At 38.9% G+C, this 25002-nt stretch overlaps 1 protein-coding gene across 4 annotated transcripts in view; it reads left to right on the top strand.

Annotated features, from left to right (window-relative positions):
- The window catches only part of camk1b (calcium/calmodulin-dependent protein kinase Ib), a 38186-nt gene that overhangs the window by 747 nt on the left and 12437 nt on the right, over positions 1 to 25002 (top strand). Inside the window, exons 1-3 of one of the 4 annotated variants that reach the window (XM_038696320.1) lie at positions 1502 to 1587; positions 5476 to 5589; positions 22375 to 22506. In XM_038696320.1, coding sequence (XP_038552248.1) covers positions 1577 to 1587; positions 5476 to 5589; positions 22375 to 22506 — 257 coding nt within the window. In that variant the 5' untranslated portion in view covers positions 1502 to 1576. Of the gene's footprint in view, positions 1 to 1501; positions 1588 to 5475; positions 5590 to 22374; positions 22507 to 23580; positions 23688 to 25002 lie in introns of those variants that run through there. The other 3 variants (XM_038696319.1, XM_038696321.1, XM_038696323.1) reach the window with 3 other exon arrangements.

The raw sequence follows: 25002 nt of genomic DNA, 5'->3' as shown, positions 1-25002 counted from the left end.
GTGTTGACCCCTTCGCTTATTTCTCATTTCTTCTTCCCTCTTTCAGTTTCCCTCTCCCTTTCTCTGTCAACACACTCTCTCCCTCTCACAAACACACACACACACACACACACACACACACACACACACACACACACACACACACACACACACACCCCCTTCACTTCTTCATGGCGTCTTGTAAGAAGAAGTCTGCTTATCAATGAATAAGCTCATTTACAGAGGAGATTTGTTGTGGGTCATTTACACCAGCTGACCAATGAGACTGCTCTTCATAAACCTCTCTGTTTGTCAGTCAGCCAGAGGGTTCATTGGGGCCATGCAGTTTTGGGTAGGCCCCATGGCAAGCAGTTGACATCTGTTGAGGGATGGATGGTATAGATTGGATAGTTTTCTGTTTTCTGCAATAGTTGATAGACATTACAAGTTAAGAAAACAGGGAATCACAAACTGCCTTTTCACTGCTGTCTCTGTGCTCATGCTTTTAAACATATTGCTCTAGTTGCCACACAGGAAAAAGCACTCACCCACCACAGCAGAGACTTTCGATCTTTTGTCAGTTCAACCATTTGATCTAATGAATCATTTTTATTTGTGCTAAATATGTGAATGGAGTTGTGTTGGCTCCAGCTTCTTTGAGCTGCTGTATTTCACCCTGGGCAATGTGCATATCTCTTTTTATCTACAAAATTCCTGGAAAACCCCAGATTCCAAAGAGACAATAAAGCCATTAAGGTAAACCATTACAAGTGTTGGGACTTAGAAAAAGGGTTACCGTTCTGAATGCACTATACTGTATGAAAGGTGATTCATATTGTGGTTCAAATTTTAGCAAGAGCCTTGTCTTCTGTAGCTCTGAAAGTAGGGCTGAATGATAGAAACATTTTAGTTTTTGATATTGTGATTGCGCTATGAGTGGCGATTGGTGTGGGAATGGTTATTTTTGTATTTAATTTTCACTGAACAAAATAGTAAGATTTTATTTTAGTTGCAGTCTGTAAAGTCTGAAGAAAATGATTTGTAATGGTATGTTGTGATTCATATTACCTTTCTCAAAAAATTATAGCTCCTGCAATATGGATATTGCACTTGGCCTTATTGCGATTTCGATAAATTGTTCCCCATCTGAAAGCCTTAAAAGATCATAGATGTAGCTAGCTATGCACCTGACCTAACCAAGCCCTGAAAAGAAATCAAATCATTTCAAAAAGTATTTGTCTTCTTGTGTAGTGAATCTGCTTTAACAGGAATGCAGGAATTGTGTGAGTTAAGTCTTTGTTTATGAGGCGCCAACTGTGAGAAGAAAATCTCAAAAAAACAGCAATTCAATCTCTCATGCACTATAACATAGTCTTTCCCGTACATTATAACATGTGTGTGTGTGTGTGTGTGTGTGTGTGTGTGTGTGTGTGTGTGTGTTTTGTAAGCACTAAAGTGTTGTCAGACGTCACACCATTGCAAATTTGAATTTCATGTTCAAAGAACACACCCTAACTACACATCAGTTTGTTACATTTAACTGTGGTTATGCGTACGTGTGTGTGTGTGTTTCTTCTGTCTACTGCACATCACAGGAATGGGAAACCAGTGAGTACAGCAACTCTCTTCTGTAAACCTTGAACAAGTGTGAATGCTGCATGTAACATACTACTCAGGGAATGTGGTTATGGTATTGTGCATCTCCCTATCTCAAGCCTCTTCTGTCCTGTTGCCTCTTAGGTTTTGAGCAGCTTATCTTTACCCACTGGTCAAAACTGAGCTGGTTTTGCCCTCTAGCCTTCATGGTCTTACGATACCTGCATGTGTCTTTCCTCTACCACCTTTTATAAAACTTACCTATCTGCCCCTGCGTGTCTCAAACTTGAACCTTGTTTTGCCTGTTTGAAAATCAGACCCCTTCCTGATTTTGACAATGTCCTTCCTGATTTTGACAATGTCCTTAAAGCTCCACTTACTTGAAATGTGTTATTTAAAATCTAATATGATGTTGCATAATGTTAAACATATACAGATATTTGTGTCACTGAAATGAAGTGTTAAGAAGTAGATTTAGATGCATGTTGGTATTTCCTGGGTACGCAGTTTCTGCCTGTATATTTCTAAAATGAACACAACCAGTGACAAGCAAGGCTTGATGCATTCATAGATAGTGTTTAAATGTCTTTGATGTTTAAATGACTTTGATGTTCAATGCCACCCATTCTCAGTGTGTGAATTAACATGAATCTCCATGAATATCCATAAGAGCAAGGTGGGATGCTACAAACAAGCAGTATGTGAGAGGCATTTTCACTCTTTCTGGGGTTTCAGTTTCCGTCAAACTATTGCAGTTATTTTTAGCTCTTTAAACAGTGCAATTAATAAATGCTGGTCAGAAAGTGAAGATAAGTTTAGAGCTCCCACTATTATTTTCATTTTTTTAATTTGTTCATGTTTACATCTTTTCAATGTAAAATAAAAATAAAAGCTAACTCCTTCACAGTTTACTAGAGCCTAAAGTAATTGTTGAAATTGCTCTTTCTGACCAGTAGTCAAAAAGTATTTTCGGTTAAATCAATACGAAATAGGGATAAGTAAGCAGATATTCACATTCATCTCAGCAAGTGATTGTTTTTTTTACTTAGTAAATTATACAAATTGTTTCCGTATTGACCAGCCAATCAGTTACTTTCAGCACTACAAGCTCAAAATCCTATCTTTGCAAACAGACATGGGAAAGACTAAAGAATCCCAAGATGCCAGAGCATACAAAAATCTTTGCACAGAAACGGTTCTATTGTATTTTCACACAGTGATTAGTACGCCTTGACCTATTCCAGATCATTTTTTTTGAAAGCATTGGAAATAAATCATGCCTGGTTATGATCCTCAATTTCTGCAGAAAGAGACTGGTGTGAAGTTGAAAAATGGACTCAGAAATAGCCTTACAGTCATTATGTATTGTTTGATTGTCCCCAGTAAGGCAGAATTGACTGGACTTCCTCTTACTGCTTCCCCTAAGCACATTGCTTTGCATGCTGCTTTTTCATGCCTTATTTAGAGATACTTCCTTTTACTTCTGTTGCTTAAATAGCATGTAAAATGCAGTGGAGGAAATGACGAATGACTCAGATGTCAATTTAAATGTTTAACAGAAAGCTTTGTATTTTTTGTTACATTGTTCAGTAAGTTTATTTCAGATGGACACACAAATACACTGTCTGTGAATTAATACGGTATTTAAAAACAGACACAGAGTACCTCCTCAGTGGTCATGTGGGTGCATAACTAATGAATTGTACTGTATGTAGTGTATACCTGATCAGGTTGGATCATTTTTCACTGCTTCTTGGGTGTGTCCTTCTAAACCATATCCAATAACCACACACCAGATTCTTTTTTTTGTTGTTTAAAAAAACCCTTAGCTGCCACTTTCCATTAGTCACCGAAGAAACTTAGACTTTCAGTTACCAAAGCAGCTCTTTGGGGTTTCCATGACGACAGGTATGAAGCCGGATTCTGATTAGTGAAGGCGACGAGAGGGCCACCGTGTGTGTGTGTGTGTGTGTGTGTGTGTGTGTGTGTGTGCGCATGGCAGGACATGGCACATGGGAGGCTCTATGAATCCATGCCAGTGTGTGCATCAATCAGTGACTGCACCTCAATGCAGCTAGAGGTGTCCTATTAATGATAATTTATTCTGAGAAAACAGCAGCGTTAAGCCTTCCTCTGTCTATCGCTTGATTGCACTCATAAAATAATAATTCGGCAAATGAAATGGGTTGACTCTGAACTGACAGGCAAATGATAAACTGTGCTATTATATTGTCTTTTAACAAAATGGCTCCCGTGCAACCCAGAACAATATGTTAGATTGTCTCATATAGACAGACTGTGAAGTTGCCAGGCAGGCAGCAGGAACAGTGGAGGAGTGAGGTGTGCTGATATGAACAGGGCTATTTTAGTCTTCCAGGTCTCGCAATATACGCCACTTTGTGGGTTTCATGATGATAGCTGTGACAGCACGGTCCTCTGTGATCAGTCCCGCTTTTGAGAGTATGGTAAGGGCAAACACGTGAATGTAAACTTCTCCTGAAAAATGTGAAACAAAATTGAAAATGAAAGACAACCGAAGAATTAACATTGTTTGTGTCTTTTCCTAACTCTTAAAGGCTGGAGCATTTTTATAGTAATTCGTCATATCACCTTACCTAAACTTGAGCATTACACAAGCTCAGTAAAGTTACCCACACATGTGCTTCTCTTTAGACAGATCTTAAAGTTTCAGTTTGACAACAACAGTGTTACACCAAAGTAAACACCAGGGGAAAATCTTTATTTGCTGCTGTGCTTATTAATTTGTCAACTTGACCTGGGTCCGCACACATGGCCGGTATAAAAAGATGAACCTACTTCTACAGCAACAATTGGGTTACTAGAGTGAAACTGTAGTTTACTTAACCTAGTAGATATCGGTCATGCCTTTTAGCCCTCCTGACCATAAATTCCACTCTTGTTGGTTTTAAAATTACTTGAATATGACTGCAGGAAATAAATATTGCTCACATGTCCATATAAATAATCTATACATCTAGAACAGATCCTCTGCTCTGTGTGCCACGTTGAACTCCCAAAGTAACCACAACATTGCAACAGCCACGATGAAATAACCTGAGCCACATCCTTGCAGACTCGGGAGTCCGATAAACAGCAGTGAGTCAGTGTTTACATGTGACAAGTATCAGTATCAGAGTATAATGGGTGAATTGTTCAATAGCAGGTGTCATAGGAAATGTTTTTTGCGTGTGAAGAAACAGGATTTATCTGAGACACATGCAACTGTCTGTATGTAACAGACTGACCACATTTTTGCAACAATCCATTTGTAAAGTTTGTTTTAACCAATGGCAAGTTTAGGACAGTTCCTCAACTGAACTTGCAGAATAAAGGTTATTCTTTTGGCATCATGCAATTCCTTACGAAAGTTGAACAAACAATAATTCAACTTCATTATGTGACTTTGTATGAAGTGCTCTTCTCTGATACACATCCACAAGGCAAAAAAAATCAACGCCTCAACAGCTAAACCCAAGCTGTCAAGACCAAAAATTTAAATATTCCAAACACAACATAATTAAGCTCACATGGGCCCGCCTTTAACAAGTGATTCTGTTTTTGTTTTGTTTTTTTTACACTTGGTTAATGTAAAGTGCTTTGAATTGCCTCTGTGTTTGAAAAATGCTTTACGAATAAAGCTTTTTTTCCTTATAATGTCAGATGTTTTTTGGACACTGTGTCAGCACAAGTGGCAAACTCTGTAATAGATCCAATGATGTCAGTAATCCAAGTTATAAAACAACAATAATCATCATCATCATAATAATCAACCATTTAAGAAAGGTGAGCAGTATTGTATTTACTGCAGGTGGCGGATGGAGGGAGTTAAACTGTTGGTATTAACAAGCATTTCCTCCTTATCCTCTTTTTCTTCACTAGTATTGTTTCTGACCGTAACAACAAGAAGATGCCACTGGGTGACGATTGCCATCCCTGGAAAAAGAAGACTACAGATGTGAAGGATCAGTATGACTTCAAAGAGATCCTGGGAACGTAAGTGTGTCAGTGCCAGCGGCAAAAAACCCTTGTGTTTCAGCTTTCTATGGTGGCTTTTTCACACTCTGGGAAACATTGGCACAATTTGAATAAAGGGTTTGTTTTCCATTTTAAGTTATGCAATATGCATATAATGTTTAACTGTTCTCTCGGATGGACAAAATAAGAAAATTTGCATTTATTTTGTTTCTGATCCCAACACTTTTTTACGGATTTAATGTTTTTTAATTATGCAAGCATTTGCACAGGGAATTATTGCTGTGTAATGACCAGATAGGCTCGACTTGGTAAGGAGTGATTGGCCGTGAATTTATTTCTGTGCAACTAGCCTCCTGACAATGTTTTGCTCTATTTTGTAAATGTGTCACTGCTCCTGTCAGTGTCCCTAGATAAACAACTTGATGCTTAATTCGGAACACAACAGGCTCTAATATGAACCTGATGTGGTGCGAGCAGCATGTGTGTGTGTGACCTGTGTTAGAGCAAAGCCAGCAGTTGCAGCAATGCTGTTTTTCTCAGACCTTTTGGTATTTTCATGGCTCAAAACAAATGTGCTTACGCTAAGGTAGGTGGAGTGGCACAGATGAGTTTGTTGTAATGCAGATCAGGTGGTGCAGCGCTGTTTGGGGGTTTTTTTGGACTAACATTGCACCTGCATTTTCAGCTGCTCAGTCCACCTCATATTGCAATGTTAGCACAAACAGCTATTTTTGTGCTTTAGTTGAAACTCACTACAAAATATTATAAAACACATTAAAACACTGTATTTAAAGCAATTAAGACAGTCTATCCAGACTGTCCTGAGCACTATTACAGATCTTGTGACATTTTTCTTTGGGCAAAACTCTGAATACCATTTGGCCAGGTAATTAAAAGGATAGTGTCAGTCAAGTAAACAAGATTATTTGGGAGCGATCAGTCTGTATAGTCTAATGCAATTTAATACAATAATCCTGCAGTAGATTTTAAATAATAGAAGTTTATAATGTTCCCTTTTGTTGACACTGTTATCAAGAAACTTGTGGATTTGACCTATCTGACACAGTGTCAACAAACCAGCCACAAAGCATCATATTGAGAGGCTGATATTCTCCCTGCACGTAAATGATTGTAGACAGAATATTAGAAAGCTTCTCTTAAGATAAATGCAGTTCGCTGTGAAACAGCACCACTAAATATACAACCTCATAAATTACCACAGAGTTGAGTCAATACCTCTGACACAGTGTCAACAAAAACTGAACACGATACACTTCCCAAAGATAGGAGTTATTGCTGGGCTGTCGTATTGGATTACATTAGATTGTACAGGTGTGTTTAATAAACTGGTAACTCCTAAGGATCTCCCAACAGACTTTACAGACACAAGACAGCTAGACCTAACTGATCAACAATAATTTCAGATTCACAACTTTAGAAAACGTGCGAATGGACGAAACATAAGAAAATGTGTGCTATGGTTCTTAAAAATACTTTTTAGTTGAATATCTGCATTTTTCCTTATTTCCAACACTTATTGATTGACACAGTAAAGATTAACCACATGTAAAAAGTAGTAATTTACAGGACTGAGTTTTACTCAATACCAGTTCCAACCTTGGAATCTAGCCTCTCTGTCTTCCACCGTGTGTTTATGTCTGCATAGCTGTATGAGACATTTGGGGAGAAGGGGGGCTGCATTTTTACTGCGGGGTTTGAGTTTAATTTTCATTTTGAGGGCAAGATTCTTTGCTCTAAGGATTTCCCATCTAGGTGACAATGCATGAACAAAGGCCCCTTATCCCGCAGCATCCTGGGAAGTAGCTTCGTACAGTGACACATTAGACGCATTCAGTCCCATGTGTGTGCGTTGGGATCAGTCACGCTGCAGGCCCACATTTGTTGTACAGTAGAGCCGCCACAAACAAGATCTTTGCATATATATTTGTTTTTCTTTATGCTTTTGGATTTGAACAGGCATGGGTCCATTTGAATGTTGTGAAAGTGATTTTAATCAGATTTGTTTTCTAAATGTTGATTTTTAGCTTTCCGCCCTATTTCAGTATTTTTGAAAATGAAAAATGGATGACAGCGTATGACAGCGCTTGCCTTGTTGCAAGATATTGCCAGGTTATTATATATATATGCCCATATTAGCAGTACTTTCTGAGAGGAGTGTTATACGGTAGAATACTGTTGGGATATTTTACCCTGAGTTCTGTTGGACGTGTCTGTTCTGTGTCTCCTTATTTGCTGTTCTGATTTTCTTGGTGCCTTGGAATCTCTCTTAAACCTCTTAACTTTTGAGGACATTGTGTGCTGTGCGTGCGTATGTGTGGGATATCCATTTGTCTCAAAATGGTCATGCTTGGTTTATGGAGTGCATGATGGCATGCCCGCTGCTTATCACTTGTAGCCGTAACTCGTTTTCTGCATCTCTCAAGCCCAACTTATATGGCAGGAACACCGTTCTGGTAGCTATACAGTACACTTGTCCAAACCCAAATGTAGTTTGGAACCTGATACAATAGAGCATATTTCATCACCAGGACAGGACCATTTCTTTCCTCTCGAGTTCCTCCTGAGGTTGACTTGGTCCTCCTGTCTAAATGGTCCTGCTATCCATCCCACAGTGAAATGTTTCCCCAACTTTACCAAATGGGCAGACGCAATTTGGACCCTAGTTTGTTCTCAAAGAACAAATTGATCTTGAGAGTGCATGGCAGTTAAATGTAAATTTTAATCCCACTACTCTTTGTTTTATAATCCTTAAGCATGGATGCTGAGAGTCATAAGACAGGATGTTTATCCAAGGTGTCTTACTTGAAGCACCATTTAGATACACCCACATCCTTGTTAGTCCAGGATTAAGTTGTGTGAACACTAGTACAAGATGAAACCTAAGCTTGTTTTGTGAGTTTATGAAACCATCCTTATGCTCTTTAGTCACTGATGCACAGAGGGTAGAACAAATATTGTAAGCACTTAATGAAAATGAGTTAAAATCTAATGTAACTTAACCACAGTTATAAATATGTCATACCAGCTTGATGACCGCTAACCCTCTTTCCTGTCTGTATTTCTACTGTAAACTCTCTAATAAAGGCAAAATGTTAGTTACGTTTAGTCTGATGCATGAAACAATAAAAAAAATCATATAATTCGATATCGATAATTATTACGATAAATGTCAAATCCATATTTCTTTCAAGTTTAAAGGCTGAGTGAAAGTTAAGAAACCAGATGGTTAATTGTGATTGTGAACTTTTCTTTATGGTCAGAACATGACAAACACGTGATGCCAAACAGTGGATCTGAGATAGAACATTCAAAACTATTGTGATAAAAGAAAAATCAACAAATACGCATGAGTAAAATTAAGTAAAATCTTTTTTTCAGTGTCTTTTCCTTAATAAAATAAATAGGTGCTAATTCATTCATGATTCAAATGAATTAAATCAAACACTTATTGGACATGTGATATATTGTTATTGAGGAAAATCGTATTGTGATAATCATCATTATTGTTTTATTGCGCCGTCTTTACATCCTATAGTGAAAAGTGGGATATTATGTGCAGGTAAATATAGCAATATCAAGCCAAACTTGGGTTGTTTAAGTGTATACAACAACTGATGGGTGCATATGTAAAAATGTTTTCACATCCTTTAAGCCCTCTCATTGTCATACCTCCAGTCCTCCACATGCCCCCTGGTTTGGTGCTGAGCTTGTTTATGGAGAGATCACCGGCTCACCGCATGTCACTGTGAGCCGCATTCATTTGCCATTGCTGGATTGTTGTCTTGGTAACAACAGGAAACACTTTCCATAATGGACTCAAACAGTCACTATGGAAACAAAGTTTTTGATTTGCTATTAATAATCCACCACCGGGTGCATATGTGTGCTTTGTGCAAGAGATAAACTTGCTCTCTCTTTTACAAGAAAACTGAGGAAAAGAATGACACATACAGACGTTTTTCTGTAAATGTATTTCAGCCTCCATCACTCATATTTTTTTCCCATAAATGGGCTGCACTGTAGGAGCTACAAATCACCTCATAATCTAATGAAATGTTCATCATATCTCAAACAAAAAAGCCCATACGTTTCAATTTTTCAATACAGAATAATGTACAGTATATTTAAAACTGGTTCTTGTATACTTTACACTATATTCTTTGTGGCAAACCAGTGAACATCATAAAAAACATAATCACTCATTGGCCTCTGCATACAAAACCAAACAATTGTTATCCTGTTTCTATGTTTAGAAGCAATACATTTTCAGGGCACATTAACATATGTCAAATACACCATCACAAACAAATGGTCCTTCAAATGTCTGTCTTTAGTGACAAATGATAATGATAGGGGGAGTTTGAACTGTGTACCAAGGGGATGTTTGGGTTTGTGCTGTGAATCCCCAGCTGCTGCCACATGTTTTTGTAATCAAAACAGATGGGCATTAATAATGCACACACAGGCAACAGCACTTTCACCGCAATCAACTCAAATCCTCTTTGGCCGTCCCTCTTTTTTTCCATCTCTGTCTGTTACGTATGTTAATCTACCCCCCCCCCCCCCCCCCCTCTCCCTCTCTCTCTCTCTCTCTCTCTCTCTCTCTCTCTCTCTCTCTCTCTCTCTCTCTCTCTCTCTCTCTCTCTCTCTCTCTCTCTCTCTCTGTCTTTCTTTTTGTGTCTATCTCTGTCCAATCCAACCCAAAACCACATCCCTGCTGTCAGAAATCCAGCTCCATTTTGGCTCCTCAGCCCCGTCACCTGCTCTCTTAACTGTTTGCTGGCTTCACACTGTGTTCGCTGTGGAACCGGGATCCCGGTGTTTCCTTCCGCCCTTTGATTTTCAGCTGAAATTAAAGCTCTCATTATACAGGGACCAGGACACAGACAACCAAGCATATAAAGAGAACCATTGATCCTTATTGTCAATAAGACATTGTATACAGTCAAATAACAACCTACTCTTACAGTTAAATTGTTGGTAACATTAAAAACCTCTGTCACAATTATCTGCATTACAGAACACTAGCTATTTCTCAAAACATTTAAAGAAATTTCATGCATACACACACAAACCCACCCATCCAGATCTTCTTGCTTAGTAGAAAGTGTGGATTCCCTTAGCTTCCGCGGCGCTTCCCATGACTGTATTTAAAATACTGACTACACTGCACTCTCCAGCCTGTGTTGTTCAGTATGTTATCATTCAAATCTGGCTGGTTATTGATCCACAGGTCGTGTATTTGGAAATTTGATATTGATATTTTCTGTAAAAATAACTCTTTTATGTAACGGCAGAAACTATTTTTAGCATTGCACCAATTCTACTTTCTATCTCGAACAGCTCACACATCTGTGACAGGTACAGAAGGTGCATTAAGAATAAATTTTATTCTGCATCTGTATGTTCTGTAATATTAATGTAATATTTGGAATACAGTATTATAAAGATGATTTAATTCAATACAGCAAACAGCAGCTCTGTGTTGTTTTCTGCCAGCTTTAATGGTTCCCTACTGATGACAAACTGCACAAACAGGCCATGTTGCCCTTTCTGGCATTTCAATGGCTGCACTTGTTCTCATGCCGAGATCAGCAAGGGGAAATTCTCTGCATTTTCAGCCCAGAATACATTGCAAAACACAGAGACGGGGCAGGGGAGGAAGTGGAGGCTAAGCGTATGGGAGCCTGGCGTAATCATCTAAAATCATTAGGGGTGATGGATTGACCCTTGCCTGTTTCTGTCACTCATGTCGAACGGTGACCCAGCAGCCCCTGCCAGCGCTGGTCGTATGATCAGCTATTGGCCACTATTGATTTGGGAAGAGTAATATGTGTTTATGTGTGGGTGAGGGAGACAACACTTGTTCCTCTGCACTGTTGTGTACGTTCATAGAGCGCATATGTTTGTAATTGATGGTTCAGAGTAGTTCCGTGTGTCTGTCCTCTCTGTGTTTCCTTTACGAAGACCTTTGCCTCCTGTGTTCCCATCTCTCTCTCTCTCTCTCTCTCCCCACCTCTCTGAATGAACACATAGCACCCATTCATCACACAACCTCTCTTTTTACAAAGCAAGGAGCCATCTTGCCCACGGCCTGTTATTTTTGATTTAACAGACTGAAGATCTCTCATTAAAACCGTTCACGGGGATTTTTTGTGCATCACAACTTCAGAGTGAGCTTATATTCCACGTTGCCTTTTTATCCATATTCAGTGGATAAAAGACCACAAAGACAAAATACCTATGGTTTTAGTGCTTGGTATTTTCATTAGATAAGTATGCTCACAGTAGATGATGATGCTTTAAAAACAAAAAAACAGGAACCTTCTGCTCCACTAGTTCCCTCTCGCTCGTGCCTCATCAGCTTTTAACACCGATTTGCCACTCTGTCTGAGGGCTATCTGCTTCTGAGTGGAAAGGTTCAATAACTCAACACTCATTTGGGTGTATGTGTGCGACAAGAGGTGAGGCTGTGACTCGGCCTTAGTGTCAAATGCACTTGAATTAAATTGTGATAGTCCTAAGTAAATTACAAATCTCCCGGTGTTGTGAAACTTAATTGAAGGTGTGGGACCCAGCTCCAGGTTATGTGCTGTATGTACTGTATTTCTTAAAGCCATTTCATCTCAGCTTTGTGGTTCAGACCTGTGAGGTGAAACAAAATGTCAGTTCACTCAAATCATTAGGGTATAATAAAATGCAAATTCTGTATTTAATTGCCCATGTTTTGTCCTCCTCCTGGACCTCTCCGTATGTTGGAACTATTCAGAGGAAGTATAATAAACAAAATAGTTCTTTAATACTGGTCTGAGTACAGTATGTCTATGAAGTGTATGTGCAGGGGGTACAACCAGCCAAGTGCTAGATGTTACTATTAATAAACTGAGGTGCAAGACGCACTAGCATTTGCAGTGAGTCACCTAATCTAACTTATATATTTTGGACAAATGTATATTTTTTGTACTTTATTTACTTTAATAATATCTGCCCACTGTACTGTTGTAGTCAGTGCAGGTGATCAGTGAGTCAGGGTGCTACCCATTTTTTGTTTTTGTCTGCAACTTTTTTAGTTAGTTCTTAACTAGGGATGAAACGGTATGAAAATTTAATATATCACAATTATAGTGACGTGAAAATGATCACGGTTATCAGTATTATCACAGTAGTGTAAAAATGTGCCAGAAATATTACATGATAACAAATAGGTCTGTAGAAGACAGTGACAGTGAACTGCAATAAGCCCAAAAACTGACATGAATACAGAGGAGTCTGTAGCGTTTCTAAATATGCTGGTTGGTTGAATAAACTGCGTAACGTGTTATCATGTGCAGTGGACGAATAGACACGACGACGCACACAGCAACAGAACAACGTGTAGCGTTTTTATAAAGAGCAGCAACACTGAGAGCTTCAGTTTACACGCTGTTAGCAAGTCAGAGAGACAAACCAAAGCTAAAAGTTAACTCACCCTGCGTTCACTATAACATTGTTTTCTTCAATCAAGTTTCCCTCAGCACTCTCATAAAAACTCAAATACGACCGGACTTAAGAGTGACTGAAAAATCTCTGCAGCGTTGTCCTCCGCCGTGCTGTCATTGACCCAAACAAACCCACGTTGCATTCTGCGCATGCGCGCCTGCTTCTGGGAGACGATGGACAGTGTTTGCCGTGAGATTATAATAGCGCGGTTAACCGTATTATCATGGTAATTAAAATGTGTACGGTAATAATAACCGTCGGGAATTTTACCATGGTTTACCGTTAAACCGGTAATCGTTCCTATCGTTCCTAAGCATCCCTATTCTTAACTCTTTACAGTCAGTTATTAGGAGTGTACTGAAGGTTGTATATGAACCTCGTCCATTCAGAACTGAGTTAGTTATTATCACATTTAAACAGAAACAGCTTATTATAGCCAAACATAATGAAAATGCATATTTAGTACAGCAAATTGTGAATTGTTTTGAATCAATCTTCATACCAATAACATTATAAGTAACTATTGCCTGATACTAATAAGTTATAGACCTTTACATTAAATACTTACTCTGAATCTCTATTATCAGACTTCATTCGCTTCGATTGCTGTGATGTCTATCTTCCTGATTTCCATATCATGAAGAGGCAAAGCAGCCCATGACCCCCCGTCGCCATACTTTAATGTGATTCTAAAATTTAGCTTAGGTGGAGACACGGCGAGGAGCCCAGAAACTGGGTTTAGAGGGAATTTTAGCCCAGACCGACTATTCGGGTGCTATTTTTGTCGCTTCTTCATTATTCAGTGTTTGTATGCTGAGTCAGAATCAAATGAATTCAAAATGATGATTAACAAAGTAGTTCAGACAAAAGGAAGCAGTCACCTTTTATGGAGCAGATAAATCTCCCAGCAGGAGAGCTGTCCCACTTCATTTATTTTTCATATCTGTCTTTCTTTCTTTCCATGCTTCTCTTTTGTCTCTGTCCTAACGCTCCCTCTCTCCCCATCATTTACCACTAATCATATTTATCCCTTTGTATTCCCGTGATATCTCTTATTGTCTTTATCTTCCCCTGATCGTGTCTGTTTCTCTACGTAGGTGCCCCATATGCACACCACTGGCCTTTCTAGAAAAAAAAGTGAATTCTTTTTCTTTTTCCTGGCTTTGCTTATCGTTTATTACAAGGTTTGATCGTGCCTAAGCTGTAGGATGAGAGAGCGCTAAGACCGTCCTTCATTACACAATGCCCTGCTCCTGTACTGGACCTCAAAGCACAGGACAACATGTTACTGTGACTGCCGTTGTAATTCTGTCTCAGCCACTGATAAGACCAAACAGGAGTTATGAGTAAGGCTTGTGGCACGCTACTCTGTCTCTCTGTCTCAGTCTCTCTCTCTCTCTCTTTCATCTGTCTCCTCTTCATCTGTCTCCTCTTCTCTCTGCGTCTTTTTTTGCTCCAGTGCTCACACATTATTTGTGCTGAAAATGTGTGCAGACACCATCCTGGTCACCTCTAAGCTAAGCTACCTAGCATAGTAAGATCACTACAGAAATAAATGTCAAGTCCATTGTTGATTCACCCTGACAATAAATGCAGAGAGATTAACCTTTCTTTTGAAAAATTACATCTTGGAACCATTGCCAACTTCATCCCAGTCCTGAAAATCCATCCCTGCTTATGGCACCCTCAGCCCTTCAGCCCTGCCCTGACCTAATTCAAAGAGAAGCCTGTGTCTCAGCATAGCACAGCTCAGCATGGCATAGCCTGCTGTTCCTGGAATACATACACACACACACGCGCACACACACGCGCGCACACACACACACACACACACACACACACACACACACACACACACACACACACACACACACACACACACATACATACAGTATATGCCCACTGTCTGTCCCACTTATGCATCTCCATCTGCTCACAGCAATATATCCCCCTAACAATTTTAAGTACTCGTGCAGGCTTGTCATGTACATCTTCCCACAGTCTTTCTCCATTGTTGTAATCCCTTATTGCCCATATAGCCCCACATGACAAGCTGTCCGCATACTATTAGCAAACTGGCTTGAAAAGACTTGCTCTTTTTATCTCTGGTCAGAGAAACCCTTAGGGAAGCATGTTCTTTGCCTTGCAGCTTAATTACAATCCTCTATACAATTTGGTTACGGATTACTGTTTTTTCATGTGTGCGTTTTAAAGCAATTCTTTTCAGTAAGTGGACTTGAAACAGTGGAAGAGTTGGATCTATTCTTCTCTGCCATGGAGAATAAAGCACTTGAAGTCTCATTAAATGAGTTTAGGTCCACTAGGCCCACAGCTAATGTGTTAGCAGATTGCCCACATCCACCACATTATCCTTCCATTCGAGTCCTGACAAATCCTCCTGACAAAATTTAAGGCCACCTTTCGCTCTGCTTTTAGCTGCATTTTGTCTCCACCAACTCCTGAGCTAAATATTTGTGCTCGCTAGATGTTCGACATTCTTTCAGCCCCTTGCTAAGTTTATCAGAGCTTTTGTGACTGGCCTACTGCTGCGGGAAACTGTATTGTGTGAGGTGAGAGACTGAATCTAGTAAATGCACAGACAGACCAGAAAACCAAAACAATGAGCTAAACATGGCTTAGAATCTGTTTAGAGATGCAGAGTGAATTATAATTCTCTGTGTACTAGAAACTTCGGCAATCAGGACGCATCAAACGTAATTTTGCAACGGCCATTAACAAAGTCAAAACATTGTTCTACACTTGTGTAGTTTTACAGTTGTTGATGGTATTAGATAATGTTATCTGATGTACACACCAGTTGTCTAAATGTAAATTGTTAGTTGTTCCCACATTCAGATTTACAGATGACAGATGATATGTTTGTGAAGTATGTGGGAGTGGGAGGAGTGGTGGAAATCACGGTGTCCCTGTCGGACTCTCCACTGGCACTGATACACAAGGGGCAATATTTGTCTTTACGTATTTGATTGATCACTGAACTCCTGTCAATGCATCTCTTTATTGCTCCTATTTCTATTTCTTGGAGTGCACTGAGGTCGTCAGCCAAAGGACAAAGTAACTGGCAGTGAGTCAAGTCAAACATACCAGCACCATGGCAACACTCATATTTAGGAATTATTAAAACGAGAGAGAACAAAACATGATGATACCAGCAGATTATATTTTATATCAGTTAAAATTAAACTAAATTAATCCCTATCTTATTACAGTTGCGATATTTGGGGTGTAACGGTACATGTATTCATCATGAAAGATTTTCAGGTCAGAACTCAGAGATTGCAGATATATGACTTTAAACACAGGATTTAAGCAAATGCTTAGAGTGCTTCAGTACCAGTATAATTTGCTCATAGCACATAGATTTATAGGTGAATTAAAGCAAGGTTGACATATTGACTTTTTTATTTCTGACTGACCTGACACAAATGTTCGAATGGCTGGATTTTTAGAAAATAATTATGTCCCACCAGCCACTGTTAAGTGTTATATTTTTCTAAATAAATGACAAGAAATTTATCTTCTTGCTTGCCACACTGTAACAAAAAACATACTGAACCATGACTCCCACACCACAGGATATATGTTAAGAATTAGACAAATAGATTAATAATTAGAATGACTCAGTAGATAAGTGTTGTTCATATAAAAAAATATGTTTATAGCAGCTTCAAGGTCTCACGTTTCCCTAAGGGATCCAAAGAGAATTATTATGCTCCTACAATTATGTATTTCCCTTCAATTTATTTTAGATTAAAGTAAATTAAATTATATATTGCATTGGAACACTACATCTAGCTAATAGTGATTGCTTAAGTTGTTATTTATTGTGTTGGTTCACAGAGGGATTGTGGTTTGGTTTTGCAGGTCTTTGTGTTTGGAAGGCCCACAGAGCAAAGATGGTCTTTTTATGTTTCAGGGCCAGTATCACAGTTGGGTATCGCTCAGCTCTGATTGGACCAGATGGTCCTTCCCTATGTCTCTTTGACCTTTCCACAGTTACCATTTTGTCATCTGCTTACATACCTTCTTGACCAACTTCTCAGCAGGACAGATGGCGCAATTGGTTGGACATTGAGAAACGGGGGGAAAAAATACATGGCAGATTGTCAAGGAGAATGTCTGTATTCTCAAAACACTACAGCATGCGAGGAACACTCCCTATTTTTTTCAAATTTATTTTATATCAAAATCAACATCGAAATTATAATATGAAATAAAGCATGTACATGTATTTGAGATTACTTTAATTTGGCATATGTACTGTAAATATCTGCATTTGGCACAGACACATATGTGACAAAGCAGATGGTAACAAAGAAAGAAAACTGTTTTCATAAAAAGAGAAGGAACAGAGATTGAACTTCTGTTAAATCCAAGAAGAAATTACAGCTGTTACAAGAACATGACAGTGATTGCACACAGAGAGTGGGCCTCACTTGTGTGTGTCAGTAATGCTTCAAAAGTATGTTAATAGTCTTTGTTGTTGTTGTTTTTGAGCTTATCTGGTTTTATCTGTGTGGATGTAACCGCAGCCTCTTTTAAGGGTCTGTTAGTGCATGTGTGTTATGTGCCTCTGTGTGCTTTTTGTTTGCACGGGAGTGAGCCAGAATGCGTGCATGATGGCATGTGAGATCCTAATTCCTTGATTTTAAATCCCTTTGATGCACCGAGTGAGGCGTCGTGGGATACGCACATGAAAAGGTTGCTTGTAGCGACAGAAACTAAGCAACACCGAGTCTATATTTTAAGCGAGCGGCTTACTCAAAGACAGAAGAGAGTGATGTAATAAAGAGATCAAGTGAGTGAAAGAACTATGCTAATGTTTGAACTTTTTGAGCAGTGAAAGTAAAAAGGTTGCCTTTTGTCCACTGTTAGGGCAGGATAGAAAGTGTTTGGATTACAGGATTTGTGCACAATGTTGATCACTGGAAAATCTACAGTATTTTTTATTATAGGGATGCAAATATTTACTCTGAGGCGCCACACATTTAAATTGTGCTACTGTTTGTCCATATTTAAACTTTTGTGTAAAGTATTTGCACAGTGAATTTCTGAGAACATGCCCTACTGTTTGGATAGTGGCAGAAAGCGTGTCCTAGTATTGAGTGTTTACTGGCTAATAGGTGTGTGTGTGTGTGTGTGTGTGTGTGTGTGTGTGTGTGTGTGTGTGTGTGTGTGTGTGTGTGTGTGCATCCTCTTCCTGGACTCGGGTCCCTTGGTGGTGATAAGAATGTCCTGTTAGGACCAGGAACAGCTCAGTAAACACAGTTGTTTACCTTATAATCCAGATTCCAGTTGAAACCTTTGCTAGGATTAAGCTTTCAGCAAACTCACCACACTACTTAGCTGCCATCAAATATTCATCACAATTATGCTCTTCATGTTTTCTAATCCTGCACTGTGTCAGTAGCAGGGTAAACTTTGACTTTTATTGTTTTTCTCCACTAGAATGTATTTTCTGCCCTGTCTCTGTGAATTCAGGGGTAATGTTATCATTGTGGGTTGGCAATTTTATAGAGATATCAAGTAATCAACTGTAATGTCTGTCCCACAGCTGGTTCTCAGAAGATCTTCTTCTGTTCCATCCTTGCAGTAGAAACAGTATAGTCTGTAGAAAGGTTGAGCCTATGCTGCCTCTCCATCAGTGCTTGTGAAGTCGTTCTATCTATTCTATCAGATAATACAGTGGTGAGTTGTTATTGTAAGCAAATGTCTTTGGCAGTAGAACTAAGCAGACCATCGCCAGCGATTATAATTAGTGTTCTCATGCCCAGAATAAACATCCTCATTGGCAAAAAGAGATTGTTGCCCAACACAATGACAACATTACCCTGCAGTTCTCAGACATTCAGAAAGAAGGAAGTATTTTCTGGTATTATATGAAAGCAATGTCCAGGTTACAGGAAGTAAGAGGTAAAAGGCTTCTGTTTCTGACAAACAATGCACAGGCATTATCTGCAGTCCAGCCAAACTGGGCTGAGTTGGTGTTTCACTTAATTTGCAACTGCAAGCACCAATGCGCCAGAGGTACAGCCAACTTAATAAATTGTAATGTCACTTATAAATATGATAGAAAATGGGACACATTTACTGCATTATGTCATTATTTCATTATGTGCCACTGGAAGGTGTTTTCTTGAAAAATGACGACCAGACAATGGGCCATTTCCATAGCCACAGACACATTACTGTTCTCAGATTTTCCCAATGTTTGTGTGAACCACTGTTTGACACTTCCCCAGAGCCCCTTTGTCTGTCAGTGGGAGCATGGAGAATGTCAACTCAATCCTCCAGATGCTACAGAGGAATTTGCAGCACTGACAACCTCCTCCACGCAGCAGGATTTCTGTCAAAGCTAATGGCCTTTCTGTGGCAGTTTTACATTCTTGTTGAGATGTGACCACAAGGCCTCACTCCCTGGATAATTGTTACTTTGATCAGGAAATGGGTTCCGTGTTGTGTTGGCTTTGAGGTTAACAGCGGCAGGGAAGCTGTACGTAGGCCACTCTGGATAAAGGCTGTTACGGAACTAGTGATTAGATAAACATTTTGAATACTGTAAGTTAGATAGTAGTAATTACTGCTCATTTATCATTTACCCAGAGATTCTGCCTGAGGAGAAGAGATCATTTTCCAGTTCAGAGCTGACTAATGTAGTAGTAGTAGTAGTAGAATAAATATAGTTTGCCTATAAGTAGTCAAACACACTTTGGATCAAAACATCAAAATGTTCCAATATCCAGGTTCACATTGTAATTGTAAAGATAATAATAAAAACACATTTGAATTCATTCAGATCCACATTCAGTCAAGCATTAAGTTATAGTCCACTACTACTGAGCAACTACAGGGTCAAGCTACTTTATGAAGCACCTGTAAAGTACGGAAGTAAGTACCCTGCATTGTTTCTGACACATTTTGAACCAAGGAGAGGGTTCTGCTTTGTTGTCTTTTTTGTTGTAAGCATGCTTTTTTCTAAACAGCAGCTCCCTTACACTAAAGACATTGTTCATAGAGGAGTTGTGGTCTGTAGGTCATGCTCTTTCTTTTCTGGTCACATTGGCATGGAGCCATCTAGGCCTTCTTTGTTTGTAGAGCTGATAAAGCATCTGCAAACCTAGTTGTCGGGCAGTTATGGTTCCTCTCTGCTCACACATACAGCTATATGTGGCGGAAGAGATACTGTAAGACACAAGACTGAGAGCTGACAGTCACCCTATGCCACATATACAGTACATACAGTATACACACATAAAATTTTTTAACGACAAAATTTCTGGGGACATTTTTACACTTTACCAGCAGGTAGTAGTGTGAGGTTGTGTTTATAAATGATTCCCAACAGTGATGGAAGAGATTCACATGAATTTATTTTTTAAAGTTAAGTACATTTCAGAAGAACCAGAGATCTAATAATACTTCTCTTCTGATTAATCCAGTGCAGCACATTCATATCACAAGGCTTCACTATGAATTAATAAACTCAAAGAGATGTTATTGGCGTTGTAGCACTTGTTCAGTCAGACAGTCAACTGTTAAGCAAGAGAAGGCAGCCAGACTTCTTGTCAGCTACTGAAAAAGTGTTAATTAGTAACCTAATTTTGGTGAATGTTTGTGATTTAAAATAGAAATATATAAGATTGGTTTCTTGATATGTTGATCAGTCTTGAGCTCTCCGGTGAAACGAACAGGTTGCAGAAACGAGAATCTCTGCTATCTTCACAATCCATCCCATATGACGTGTTTGTGGGATACACAGATGTTTTCCATTTGGGCTAACTACTGCCTTCTTTCATTCTCTTTTTGCCCCAAGAAGGTCTTTGACCATAAGTGTATGGAATAAAATAGAGTAAGTAGATCTCATTGTGTGAAAGCTCTTCTTATTGTTTATTGTAGTAACATTTGAAATATAGCCAAATGAACAGAAAACCAGCCGTACAAATTAATATCATATCACATCACAGTAAAAGCATATGATTGACTCTCCCAGTGTAGTTAGAGCATGATATTTAGCTTCATTAATGCAGCCACATAAACATTAATAACCACTACAATGTGATTTTTAAAAAGGAAATCAACAACATTTTCAACACTTCAAAGTTTTTAATCAAATGTCATCACAAGGCATGACAATTTAAAGCAGCATAGACACTATGCTGCCTTTTCCACCAGGGAATTTATTCATATAATAAATTCGGAGGCCGCTGTAGACCTTTTTTTTTTACCATTAAATCAATTATTTTGTCACACAAAAGACGTAAAACATTAGGCGATATGGAATTTACTGTTGGGGATTTTTTATGTAATTCACACTCTGTTCGCACTTGACTAAATAAGTATTCATGTAAGAAAGTTAATTTCCTTCCTGTACCATGTCTCATTGCATATGTACTATTAATCGTATCAGTGTAATGTTCAGTGTAAACCGATAATTATGCATCAGGATTCCTTGTAGTTATTGTACAGCTTTGGATCTGAGCCTAAAATCTCTGGACCTCGGCCAAAACACACGAGTTCCTAAGAAATGTCTGCCTCCTACTGTCAAATGGGTCATGGGAAAATTATAAACATTTTTTTTTTTTTGCCAGTTTGAGTTCTGTTGCTTTACTTGTTTCCATTATTGTTTTTAGTTGGTAGGGAGACACAAAGAAAGCAATGTTGTATTTTACTGTAGAAGGCATCAGGCCAGAACTAGTAGCTGTGCATACTTCTGCTTGTTAAAACAGAGCATAAAACTATTGGTGTGTGCACTTATCTGGTTAAATATGTTTTTAAGAAATTCCTGGTGTATCAAAGATAAAGTGCAGTATTATTAGTAACTTTAGTAATGTTTAGTAAAACATGTTGAAAGAAAATGAAAGAAACCAGTTACTCTACAGTATATTCCACAGGATGATAATAATTCAGTGTGCATCACAAGGGTGAAACATTAAATTTAAGACTGTTTTGGGCCAGTATCAAAATGTGTCACCAAGACGAAACTCCGCATTTGATACTGGTGCTTCCAAATCATCCCACCAAGATGCTCCCTCTCCAAAACTTGACTCAGCAGCGACCCAAAGACTTCAGGAGGAGGTTGACGTTAAAAATAAATCCAATCTGGCATCAACAGGCTAGAACTTCTACCAGCACTTAGATGTAAGTAGCCAGGTTATCACAAAAGCCAGTTTAACATCAAAGGAGGAGTTTCCTCTTTCCAGATGCATGTGAAGAGGTCTGTCTGAACCCCCGAAGATAAATGGACTGCGGTCTGACTAACTGCCCTGTTTGTTTGTGTTTCAGGGGAGCTTTCTCTGAGGTGGTCCTGGCTGAGGAAAAGAGGACCCAGAAATTGGTAGCTATCAAGTGTATCCCCAAGAAGGCATTAGAAGGCAAAGAAAACAGCATTGAGAATGAAATAGCTGTCCTGCACAAGTAAGTGGAATGATCTGAGAAATTAGCAACAGTAGACCCTGATTTCTTTATTAGTTAATATAACATGATGTATAGTAATATATCGAATAAAACTGCATGTATTTATTAAGCCAGTCTGGATTGTAACCACAAACCTTGAGACGTTTGTGCAGCATTAGCCTGCATCTGAAAAACTAGCCACAAGGTTCAAGATGGTTTAATTGTTATCACCGTTATCTCCATCACTGCATCATGTAAGTTGTATCACATTACAAGATATCGATATATGATATTGTATCTTGTGGTAATGTGATCAACTGTAATGCATGTAGTACGCACCATATTGAACTTTATCTACTCTTCACATGGTCCCTGTGAGACTTGGATACATATATTATTCAGCAAAGAACCATCCCTTTCTCTGTAAGGGGAATTAAAAGTCCAGTTCATCCACATTACTGACAAAAAAACGTATTTTCTCACTCACCTCTATTGGTATCTAGCTAATCTGGATAGTTCCGGTTTTATTTTCACAAGTACGGTACACTAAAGGTGAATAAATAATTAATAATAATTTGTGGTGCTCAAATGACACTAATGCTGGCCGCACACTTGAGCATAATTGGGCAGATTTTGGGTCCGGTCCACCCCTCCTGACAATCGTGGGGGTGTTCCCAATACAAGGCTGGTTGGACCAGGCTTAAGTTTTCATTGGAACTACTTCCTATTGAAGACATTGTCTCTTTGAAGCCTGATGACAACATGTCATGAGGGTTAACCTTACCAGCAGCTACAGGAAAAGAGATACTGCAGTTGTTGGGTTTTTAACTTGAGCACGCACAACAATGAAAGCAAAGCACATATCAGTCAACTTGTTTAGTATAATAAACGTTAAGCTCTTGAAGATCACAGTGCTGTACAAATTGTACTGTGATCTGACCTAAACACAATTCATGTACCATAACCATTTCTAGACTTATCATGTTGAAAATATAAGTGGTTTTGCTTGTAAGATGGAGTCATATGACCAAAAACTATTGCACATGATTGTTCTATACCCAGCTCATGCTCATGTTTTCTTTCTACCTGTGCAAGAGATAAAATGTTGTATCAGAGGGGTTTTCAAAGTCTGAGACTGCGGGCCTCCTCTCAGACAAAGCTTGAGAAATGGCACCCCCACCACCACATCTTTAGTTTACTTGGTAAGTTTCGCTCAATTCCGGGATGCTTATGGGATCATAATTATAGTATTTGACATAGACACTCAACATTTGAGCCAAAATAGCCTAATATTGCTGTTTGACATAACTTCTGACTACACCAAATAGTTTTAATAAGGTCTGTCCTATGGCAGTCATTAGTTTCTCACTCTAATGTAAGGAAAACAGTTCCCAAAAACTGCTGTATCTCTGAATTCTCACACATGTAGGCTATTCTATGTGATCTCTTTTTGAACTAACGCAATAAGTAATATTGTTTCACTTCCGTTCACTGAGCCTCCCCTGAAGCTGTTTGGGGCCCCCCTTGGGAGGCCCGCCCACACACTTTGAAAATCCCTGTTGTATCATATAAAGACAAAGGCAAGAGACAGTAACACTACTTGTTATTGTGGAGTGGTTCAAACATACTTCTCTTTGAATGTGGGGAATTGCAGGCCACGGTGAAAATGGCTGATCTACATTGGGCCCCAAGTTATTTTTAGAGCTCTTGTTGCCTGGGTTACAGTAGATACAACTCCAGCCGATATACAGCTATGATCCCTCCTGAGGTGAGGACGATGGAATGAACACAGTGGGGGTTAGTTAGCATCAGGTATGGTGTAAACTGAGGTAAACTTGGCCTGAAAAATCACAGTTTGCTCTGTCTGAACTTTGGTGTCATGACTTAACACATCATCCCCACACAGAGCATTTGGTCTGACTGAGTGGTATATAAAGGCAAAGCTGCAATAATCAATATTTTTATATTAACAATAGATCAAATGAGTACATGTAACGTGACTCATAGTGATGAACCCACAGAGAGTTCTGCTCAGCTCTGCAGTCTGTCAGATCATTAGTTTGTTTTTTATTGTTCGAGATGTTACTGTTTAGATTAAGTGAGTCTCACCGCCCTCATCGGTCTCATTCAGTTGTAATTTTAAGCAAAACTGTCAATATCCTAACATTTGCTGATTTCCATTGGGAAGTCATGAAATCATCAGATTATACATATCATCGTTTTAGATTATTCAGTCCAGTTAAAGGTGTCATCATAGCCAGTTGTATTGGATACAATACCCACACCCAACCAACAACCAGTCTGATTAATAACACAAAATTGATCAAGTGTCTGTGTAAATGCTGAAAATCTAATCCCACCATCAATATACTACTCCCATAAAATTAAATTTACTGTCACTGTCTACTTTTGTCTTATCTATTCCTAAATAAATAATTTAATTGTAAGGTGGCACAAGACAAGAAGATTTACAGTGAAGTAAACCTGCACCTGTTTTTGACCGCAGGAGACACAGGA

Source organism: Micropterus salmoides, unplaced genomic scaffold, assembly GCF_014851395.1.
Source record: "Micropterus salmoides isolate LMB-PRFRI ecotype aquatic unplaced genomic scaffold, ASM1485139v1 Ms_hic_scaffold_4, whole genome shotgun sequence".
Classification (NCBI taxonomy): Eukaryota; Metazoa; Chordata; class Actinopteri; order Centrarchiformes; family Centrarchidae; genus Micropterus; species Micropterus salmoides.
The sequence above is the reverse complement of the archived record's forward strand: the minus strand, read 5'-3'. Positions and strand labels throughout refer to the sequence as shown.